General features: G+C 55.2%; 1 protein-coding gene across 1 annotated transcript in view; it reads left to right on the top strand.

Annotated features, from left to right (window-relative positions):
• Positions 1-9,564, top strand: part of LOC101848926 (mucin-19) — a 20,022-nt gene extending 10,458 nt beyond the window's left edge. Inside the window, exons 9-12 of the mRNA XM_035972935.1 lie at positions 97-390; positions 2,302-6,458; positions 6,843-8,409; positions 8,491-9,564. Of these exons, the coding sequence (XP_035828828.1) occupies positions 97-390; positions 2,302-6,458; positions 6,843-8,409; positions 8,491-9,564 (7,092 nt within the window). The remainder of the gene's footprint in view (positions 1-96; positions 391-2,301; positions 6,459-6,842; positions 8,410-8,490) is intronic.
• The last annotated feature ends 884 nt before the right edge of the window (positions 9,565-10,448 follow it).

The following is a 10,448-nucleotide window of genomic DNA, read 5'->3' as shown; positions in this document are numbered from 1 at the left end:
CGTCTCTCTCTCTTAAGCTGCAGTTCAAGTCGAGTCAATTCATCAAAGTAAACAGTAGACTAACATACGTCAACGGCCTTCCATTTCTCCCTCCAGTTTGACCCCAACAACCTGTCGGCCCCGCCCATCCTGATCAACGGGCCCGGGCCCGGCCTCCAGCTGAACCCGCAAGTCCCTCTCCAGACTCCGACCATCTCGACCGCCCCCGGGGGCTTCCTGCAGATGGTTTCGGGCACGCCGATGCTAGGCTCAGCGCCCTTCCAGCTGACGGGGAGCGCCGCAGGGGGCGTGGTGGTGGCCTCCAGTACCATCTCTGGCACGGTGACCACCGCCTCAGTCAGCGCCTGTATTCCCTCCCCTGCTGTCTCCTCGGCTACCAGACTCACCAAGGTACGTTTGTCGTGTGTCTGCCACCCGCGGTTCGGTTGCTACTTTAGAACGACAAAGTTCTATCTGACATTTTTGGCCAATTTGAGGTCAGAGACCAAATGTGAGGCAGCGTGGTGGAATCAGGCTCTCGTCAAATTTTGGGCCTGTAGAGTTATTGGTATCATCTTAAAGCTTGTTCACTTATCTTTGTTTGGATGAAACAAATATCCATTTATCTTGAATACAAGTCGAGATATTTGCGAATGATGGAGGTGGGGGTCACGTGTTTTCAGAGGTAAAATGAGTGAGAAAATGGCCGCCAAAGATTAGTTATTTCCTTAGCTTAGGTCCGTTGTAATTGAAAATTTATATTTTTGTGCCTTTAATCAAAGCTTTTCAGAAAAATCCACACAGAAATGAGCTCTTTAAAGGGCATGAAAGGTGTTGAGCCAAAAAACAAAAAGTTGATAAAAATTCACAAACCTGAGGAAAAATGCAAGTCTCTTCACTTTGATTATTTTGATGAGAGCCTGATTCCACCACGCTGCCTCACAAATGTTCTGTCTGCTCTATCAAAATTATAAGATTATTCAGTGTCATTATCAAGATATTCAAAGAACTGCATTTGAAAAAGCTTGACCGTGTTGTAAAGCTCACAATTTTTTACGTAAAATTTCTCAAAACTAGGTACTGAGCAGATAGAACTTTGGTAAATAGGTCAGCGGACCGTCCTGAATTTCCAGGACCTGTCCAAGATTTGTCTGTTGGAGAATTTTGAGAGGACTAATGTACTTATTACACTTCACCCCGACCAGTTCCAGTTGATGTTATGTTATTTGTTGTTATGGAATCTGTTGTCATAATATTGTGTCCCTGACTGGGTTTTTTTTATAAAGTAACATAGTTTAGGTTATGTGCTGGTTCTTGATTTACCAAGTTTACTGTACTCTGTACGGCATTCACTAACAAATTACGGTAGTATACGGATAGGCTGAACGCAAAAGACTCGAAATCACACTTTCGTTGAAGTGTGCCTGTGGTCCCATTTTTTTCCTTCTCTTTTTTTGTCGTTGTGAGATACCCCTCGAATTACGGATCCCTTGAGCTACCGAGGCCGGTTACGATGAATTCGAACTATCCATGTTTACTGTATAAAGTATAATGTATCTTGGAGGAAGCAAAGTGAATGTGTTAAAGGGAACCCTGTTTGCTGTGTGTATTGTTCCAGCACATAAATGTTTCTGGAGGGGTTTTTTATAGTAGAGGGTTTTACGGCGCTCGCAGCTGCATAAGGTCATATGAGCGCCAAAGGGTGGGTGTCAACAGAGAAGTCTTTACTGGGAATCAGACTTAGACTGCTCACCTCTCTAGCTTCAACAGCACAAAGCCTGCTTCGACTGTCAAGGCACCCCGGAAATAGCAGGTCACAAGGGAGTGAATAACATACAAAAGAAGTAGAGGAAAAGACAATAGTAAGGATCAGGAAAGAAAAAGCAGCAGTTCCCTGTTGTAGATGAGGCACAGTTATGAGCCTGACATGAATCAGCCCATTTACAATTCTACTATGCTTGAACGAGATATGTCCCCCTTTTGGGAATGGCGTAAAGACACGTCAGTCAGTGGCACTGCCCCACGGGGTTGTTTCTGTTTTTTAAAGTAATTTTCTTTAGGGTTCATAAATATATTTGACTCCTTCAAATCCTTTATCTGATCTGGTACAAATTTTCCCTTCCTGATTTGTGTGTGAGTGCACGGTTGACGGGTGCTCCAGTGTGGTTTGTTCCTTCTTTTCTATCAAACATCTATCGTCCTTATCTTTCTCTTTTTCTTTGTATGTTACTCTCTTGGAACACGTCTGATCTTCATCATGTATATGACTTATTTGTGTTGCAAGTGCTGTAAAACTAATACTTTATTCTTTTGTGCACACAGAACTACCCACCGCTGGCGCCTGCATTTTCTCAATCAGGGGCCACAATCATGGCCTCGGGAGCTTCAGGGGTAGTGACCTCCCTTCCTGCCATTCTGCCGTCGGTCATCCCGCAGCAAATTGTGGTCAGTGGAGGAAAAGCTGTGTCCTCGTCGGGGAAACTTCCCGCGGCGGGGCCACTGAGCTCGAAGACGTCCCAGAACAGGAGGCGATCCCCGTCGTCTGCAAGATTATCTCCCGTGGCCGCTTTAGAGGTTTCGCCACACTTCATGCAGCAGCAGATACAGCTGTCTACACCAGCCAGTGCTGCTGCTGCCGTTTTACCGATGTCGTCCACCTCGTCAAAGACTGTCTTAAGCGGAGGCAGAACGTTCGAAAAAACATCGAAGAGCAAAAGTCCGAAACAGGGGCTGGAGGGGAAGACAACGCTGACTGCGGTGCAGAAGACGGACCTCCTGGCCCAGGCAACCGCCACGGCGGGAATTTTGATGGACGGGGAGAATCACGGCTCGGAGTACCCGCACGCGGGCGACAGCGCCACTAGTGGTGGTGGTGGGTCTGTGGGTGCTGGAGGTGTTCTGAACGTGTCTACAGCCTCCGATTTAAACAACTCTGGCTCATCGTCGACGGGCGAGCTGCACATCTCGCTGAAGCAGTCGCCGCGGGACGAGGAGGACGACAACATCCAGCTGATCATTGACGAGAACTGCGGCGGAGGCAGCTCCACCTCCCCGGCACAGTCCACCTTCAGCCCCAACATGGGCAGCCTGTCTGTGTCCACCAGCCTGCCGGCCTCCTCCTCCCTGCCGGCCTCCTCCTCCGTATTCCCGCAGGCCTTGACCCCTGTTGGGTTGGGGGTCGCGGGGGGAGCCGGCTCTTCCTCCCAGCAGACGGCGCTGTGTGGCGGGGAGCTGACCACGCCGCTCGTGTCCCCCATCATTGCCTCGACGACAACGACGCAGCAGCGACAACCACCACAACAACAACAACAGCCACCGCCCCAGTCGGTGCAGCAACAACTGCAGCAGCTGACTTCTAGTGCCATGTCTACCATATCTTCCTCTCAGCTGCTCAGCCCCATGTCTGCCACCATCTTCAGCAACAAAAACTCCTCTGCCGTGTCCGCTTCTGCCACAGCTGCGACTTCTGCCAGTGAAATGCAGATTGTGGCCGGCCCGTTCCGGCCCGAGGATGTATTCGCTCAGCTGTCAAACAGCCTGGGTGTGGACGGTAAGCTCAAGCTGCAGAGCCCAGATTCTTCCAAAAAGCTGAGTGCTCTGAACATCATTACGGCCTCTAGCAACAGCGGTAGTGGTACCCAGAACAACAACAGCGGTGGTACTGTCAGCATGAAACTGCCCTCGCCCATCACGGTGGCCAGTAACGTGTCTCCAAAACTCAAATCCTACGTTCCCATCGCCCCCGCACCAACCAAAGGCTCAGCCGTGTCTTCCTCGCCAGCAAGCTCCACCTGCGACACGCCCGCCTTCTCTCTGTCCGATTCCATGGGCCAAATTGGACTGCTGCAGGAGAAACCAGCGGCAAAGGGCAAAGGTCGCAGTAAGAAGTCGTCGGCTGCTGCCAGCATAGCTCCCGTGGTGACCTCGCTGTCTGTTCTCTCCTCTGATGGGATGACTCCTCGGACCAAAACTTCGGACTTGAACAATTCTGTTTCTGTGGCTCCGACACCTGTGGAGACCAAGAAAAAAGCGCCAGCCAAAAAGCGCAAAACCAAAGCGGAGTTACGGAAGGAGAAGGAAGAGAAGGAAAGGTTGGCGAAGGAGGAAGAAGAGAAGAAACGCAGGGAAGAGGAAGAAAGTCGAAACTGTGTGGCTGCCGCTAATGGAGTGTTTGTCAGCGCGTCGCAGGGAGATGGTGGGGAGGACGACGGGCTTCTGACGGTTCTCGAGGTGAATGAGAATGAGGCTGTTAAGGAGCAGATTTTAAATTCTGTCGCCGAGTCCAAACTCCTCAACACGGACGGCAGCTTCATCAGTCTGATGGATGTGGTGGACAAGATGGAGATTCTGAGTTCAGAGACGGGAGAGGAAACGGCCGTGTTCAATAACAGTATCGCCAGTGGTCACTCGGCCAACCCTCTGTCTGTCGGAGAGGGAAGCCGTGGGCTGATGGTGGAGGCTGCGGCCGTTGCCACGGTGAACCCCATAGATACTCTCCAAGTCAAAGTGCCAGAGTCAAAGTCGGCGACCACCAGGGAGAGGTCGCGGAAGAGGAAAGAGGCGACAGGGAACGCGTCAACAAAAAGTGAAGCAAAGAAGGTGAAAAAGTCTGCTCCAAAGCAGAAAGAGCCGCCCAAGTCGATGGCGGACATGGGGCTTTTCGGAATGAGTGTGTCCTTAGTGCCGGCGCCGATGAGTGCGTCTTCAGACATTTACGAATTTGTGGATGATGACGATAGTGCCATTAGCTTCTTGCAACCCCCACCGACCCCCTCCAAGTCGCCCACAAAGAAAACGCCGGCCACTCGTAAGGGTAAATCCAGCAAGGCTGCAGGGGATTCGGCCACGGTGTCGGCTGATGCAAAGACTGGTAGCGTTACTACTCGCAGCGAAGCCAAGAATCAGAAAAGTGCCCCTGTCGCAGCGTCAGTGTCGGACCATTTGTCAATGTCAGTGCCGGTGGCGGCAGTAACCCATCCAACATGTCCGTCGTCTTCGGCAGTTTTGGCATCGACGCCGTCTTTGCTGTCACCATGCTCGGTTCCCGCCCCCCTGCCATCTGCTAATGTTGAATCGACAGACTCCGTTTCAGCTCTGTTGTTATCATCTTCATCGTCGTTACCATCATCCATGCCTTCTTCGATACCATCATCATTGTCCACATTACCCCTTGAGCTCAAATCCTCGGCTTCCACAGCCAGCACGACGCCGCAGGTCTCTTTCTCCGGCCCCAGCACGCGGTCCAACGTGCCCCGGTCGCTTCCCTTGTTCTCCTCAACGTCCCCGTCAAAGAACTCCCCGCTCAGCCCCGTCAGCTCGTGCTCCAGCACGTCGGTCACCACCACCACGGAGGCCTCGCTTGCTAAGAAAGAGGCTGGCAACTCCTCTGTGACCGAAGCCAACCTCACTAGCAGTCTGGAAGAATCTTTTGCCATGGAGTTCCCGGTCATGGATTTCCACAGCTCGCCCAAACTGGAAGGAAACGACAACGACGACCAAGAGAACTCCATCGGGCTCCCCGAGGATAGTATCGTGGATTTCTTCAATCAGCAGAGCCCGGGGAAGATCATCTTGAACTCGAGCCCGCCCTCGCTTCAGAACGGAGTGCTGTCCCCTTCGGATGTGGAGCTGCCGGCTCTGAGAACCCCAGCGCCCCCGCTGAATCACAACCACTCGCTCCTGATGGACACTCCGGGGGCGAAAGAGCTGGTCTCGCCTTCGTCGATCGCGCAGCCTTCCTCCCGAATGCACACGCCTCCGCCCTTGGACCCCAAGTCTCCTGGCAACACACTCCCAGAGAGCATGACCGCTCCCTCCAGCCCCCCTCAGCCCGGAGGATCCATCCTCCCCCACGCTCCGTCTTCCTCTTCCTCGCCTTCAGCCTCTTTGTCCACTCCTTCGTCATCTTTGACCTCGTCCATGACCCTCTCCTTACCCCAGCCACAAACCTCTCTTCCATCCTCCCAGCCATCTTCTTCGTCTTCCCCGTCTCATCCATCGTCATCCTCCCTCTCTATCGCATCATCATCTTCTGTAGCGGTCCTCAACACGAAAACCTCCCCCAACAGCTGTATGAAAGCGTCTCCGTCGTCCATGTCTCACCTAGAGACAGGCCAGCCCTCCAGCACCGCCCCGTCCATGGAGTCACAGATGCCCTCTCTCAGCTCCTCATCGCTGGACGTGTTGTCCGAGATACTTCCCCTCAAGCCCATCACCTCCGAGCTGGAGGAGGAGGAGGCTGCCGCCGCTGCTGTGGTGGCCGCTGCGGCTGCGGCTGTGGCTGACAACAACTGTGTGCAGCAACAGCAACAGAGGCGCGGGGCGGGCAGTCAAGGAGCGGGCACGCAGCCATTGACGCACGTCTCCATGGCCGGCAACGACTTGGGTCTCGGGATGCCCCAGCAGAAATCACGCCCACCGTCACAACAGCAGATGGAGCTGCAGCAGCAGCAACAGCACCAGGCACAGCAGCATCAGCAGCAGCAAATGCAGCTTCAACAGCAGCAGATGCAGCAGCAGCAACAGATGCAACAGCAGCCTCAGCAGATGCAGCAGCAGCAACAGATGCAACAACAGCAACAACAACTACAACAACAGCAGCAGCAGCAACAACAGCAACATCGGCAGACGCCGACCCACTTGCCCCCTCAGAGCAGTCCCCACAACCTTCGACCCCCATCGGCCTCCACCACCCCTCTCCCTTCGCCGAAGCTCCATGCCTCCCCGGGCTCGGCCAGCAACCCGGGCTCTGTCCATGGCATGTCACCCGCTGCTCAACAGCAACAGCAACAACAGCAGCAGCAGCAGCAGCAACAACAGCAGTTGTCGTGTCAGAAAGCTCAGCAGAACGCTCAAGTCAACAGCAGCCCCATGATGGATCAGCGATCCGGCGTCCCCCCACTCTCCCACCCGCCCCAACAGTCTCCGAACCTGACCCCTTTGTTCCCACCCCCGGACTCTTCCCCTCATGGCAACACTTTTGCCTCCCCGCCCAGCGGCTCCAGCATGAAACTAAAACACATGAGCCCGTCAGCCGCGTCCCAGAATCCCCAGGAGCAAGCCACCGCAGGCTACATAGGCGGGCCCAAAACTTTCCCCACCTCCAACAGCCAGCAGCAGCAACAACAGAAGAACCAGTACTCCGTGGACAAAATTATCGAGCACCCAAATGCGTCCAACCCGCAAGGGGGCGGAGCTACCAGGGGGCTGCCTAACGAGAGCTTCAACTTTTCCAGTATGAGTTCCAACGTGACTTCGGCGCCCGCCGTCCCTAGCTCAGGCACGATGCCCATGACCTCTAACCCCAGCTCGGGGGGAGGTGGTGGCTTCTCGTTCTCCCTCTCCTCCAGCTCCCACCCCCAGCAAGCCTCCTGTAGCGCCAACAACGCAGGCACTGGCTCGGGGGCCAGTAGTGGGGGTGCGGGGGGACCCCCTCCCAACCGCGGGGGACCCTCTTCCTCCTCCTCCATGCAGCCTTCGCTCCCCCAGTCTGCGGCAGGCTCCCACCCCTCCTCGTACCTCCACCCGTTCTTCCCCCACCCTCCCTCCATGGGCCTGTCCTCGGCGGCCGCGTCTTCGTCTTCCTCCTCCTCCTCGTCCACCCACCACTCTCTGGCCATGCACCCTCTGGGCAACATGGAGATCCAGCACCCGTCCTCGCGACCCAACCAGGACCCCTCTTCCGCCACGCCCAATTATGGAATAGGGCCTTCGAGTCTGATGACCTACGGCAACCAACCCAAACTGGACATACCGCCAATAGCCAAGTCGCCGACGTACAGCGCGTCAAGTGGCCCTACGGGACCCAGCAGCAATAGCAATAAGCCCATGGCTGGGAACTCTAACTCTGGGGTTCACCAAGGCAAGTCTCAGAGCTCGGGATCCAGCCAAAGCGCGTCGGGGACTGCGAATTCATTTTCAGGAGTCGGCAGCAAAGCTGGTGGTGGAGGTGGCGGTGGTGGTGGTGGCAGCGGTGGTGGTAGTGGTGGTAGCATGGACAGCGGCAGCAACAACAACAGCAGCAGCAGCAGTCGCGGCTACCACGGGTCAAAGTCGACCCCAGAGTCCATCTACCAGCAGCAGCAGAAGAGACCCAACACCATCCAGCACCCTCCGGCCAGCATGGCTCACCTCGACCCCACGGGCCGCCTTGCTTCCTCCGCCTCCTCCATCGCACCCTCCTCCTCCTCCTCCCACAATAACTTCTTTCCCGTCGGCTTCCCTTCCTCTTCGGCGGCGTCGTCCTCACTGTCCGCAGCCTCGATGCCGCTGCGGCACCTTCCTGATGGTCGCGATATGCCTACAAGGTCGCCATACGATTACGCCATGGGACACCCAGCCATGGGGTTCTCCCACCCACACGCTCAAATCTCGTCGGGATATGGGGCAGCTGCCATGGCTGCACAGTCTTTCTCCCGGGACTGTTCCAGAGTTGATGCCAACCACCATCACCAGCAGCAGCAGCAACAGCAGCAACAACAGCAACAACAACCACAGCAACAACATCAGCAGCAACAGCAGCCGCAGCCAGCCCCCAGAAAGCAGTCGAATCAGAAGAAGACGTCCTCAGCGGGCTCCATGTCGGGCAGCGGCAGCAGCAGCAGTGGGGGATCCAGCCATAGGGCCAACAGCAGCAGCAACAGCAGCTCGGCTTTAAACCAAGGTCAAGGCCACTCCTCGGCTTCCTCGTCTTCTGCGAGCCGGGCCCAGCCTTCCCAGCACCCACAGGCCCAGAATTCCTCGGTGTCAAGCCACTCGTCCTCGTCCCACAACCGCAGCGCGAGCAGCGCTGGGGGCAACAGCAACAGCAGCAACATGCAGAAGAGGAAGGCTGCGTCCTCCTCCTCCTCCTCTTCTTCCTCTGCCTCGTCGCGGAAGAAGACGACGACGGCCTCGCAGCATTCCGGCTTCCCCCCGGACATGGAATGCTCAATGTCCCAGAATGTGTTCGAGCCTTCTTTCCCCTACCTGAACTTTCCGACCTTGACCCAGAACATGTCCCCGCCAGCTGCCCGCCCCCACCAGGCGGACACACCCTTCCTAGGCGGCATGTTCAACACGCCGTCCCGCCAGATCTCCAACTCCAGCTCCAAGACAGCGGCGGACATGACCGCCGGCCCCCACTTCCCCTTGTTCCACACAAGGGCGCAGAACTCTTTCTTTCAGCCCGCTGGCTTCGGCATGAACTCCATGACAGGTAACCACGGCAACGCGGCGGGCATCTCCCCCCACTCCATGGCCATGGCGCCGCACATGTCCCCGTTCGGCCTGTTCGGGAACGAGGGCACGCCCTCCGACAATATCTCGTCCAACAAGTTCCTCCACACCAACCCCATCCTCCCCGGCGGCCCGCACCAAGCCATGGACCCCTCCCTGCAACACGGCCCGCAGGCGGCCTCGCTCTATCACAATCGGCCGCACTCGGCCCAGTCTCACATGATGCCCACGATGGCCGCCCTGTACCCGCACAGCTTTGACTCACGCGGCCACATGGGACAGGCGTTTAACGGCTCCATGGGCCCCCCGCCGCCCTTCCACACGCACGGCCTGCCGCCCATTAACTTTTCTATGCACGACTCCCACTGAATAACGCGGACCTCCCTGAGTATCGATCGTTTTAAATCTTGAAATGGTACAAACACGCCCACATGTGTGCGTACGCAGGCCCACAATCCTGTTTTATTGCCCGACCACCAGTCTGTCCACAAGGACAGTGCCTGACGAGGTGATGGATACCAGAAGGCAAACAGGGCCACAGGTGGTTTCAGAGAGAACTGAGTGTGTGGGGAAATTGTCTCGGCTTCCTGTCAGTCGGAGAAGTGGTACCGTGCGTACCCAAGTTGTGAGGTGGTGGTGATGGTGTATACTCTGCCCCGGCTCATTTCTGCTTCACTGGAGTATGATGTTTACAGTGTGCGGGGGCCGATGTGAGCAGATGTTTACAGAGTGTTCACCACAGGTGTGAGAAGTTTACAGTGTGCCGGATCAATCCGAGCAGATGTTAACCAGTGTGTAGGACCGGTCTGACCAGATGTTGACTGTGTGCAGTACCAGTTGGAGATCTCCTGGTTTGAATAAATGACTGGCTGTTGTCACCCATGCCGTGTGTGTTCACATCTACAGACTGGACGACTCCCTTATTAGACACTCCCAACAGTTCTGGGACATGTGCCAGTGAACTTCACTTCTGTCCTATGATCTGAGATCTGAGAGCTGAAGGCAGCCGAAGAAAGGATTACTAACGTTTTTATTTTAGTATAAACTTTATTACTATGTGAAGTAGTGGGTCCTCTCGGATCCTCACTGAAAAGGTCTAAAGATGGGCCTATTCTCGGACAACTGACCTTATGTTGTGTGATTGATGCTTTGTAAAACCATGCATAAATACGTGGCCATAGAGCAAACTAATGGTAGTACAGTTGACGGTGTTTATGAACACGGAGCCATTTAACACAATATTCTTGTTACCG

This window comes from Aplysia californica, unplaced genomic scaffold (assembly GCF_000002075.1).
Source record: "Aplysia californica isolate F4 #8 unplaced genomic scaffold, AplCal3.0 scaffold00913, whole genome shotgun sequence".
In the NCBI taxonomy this organism is placed as follows: domain Eukaryota; kingdom Metazoa; phylum Mollusca; class Gastropoda; order Aplysiida; family Aplysiidae; genus Aplysia; species Aplysia californica.
Note: the sequence above shows the minus strand (reverse complement) of the source record. Positions and strands in the feature narration are given on the sequence as shown.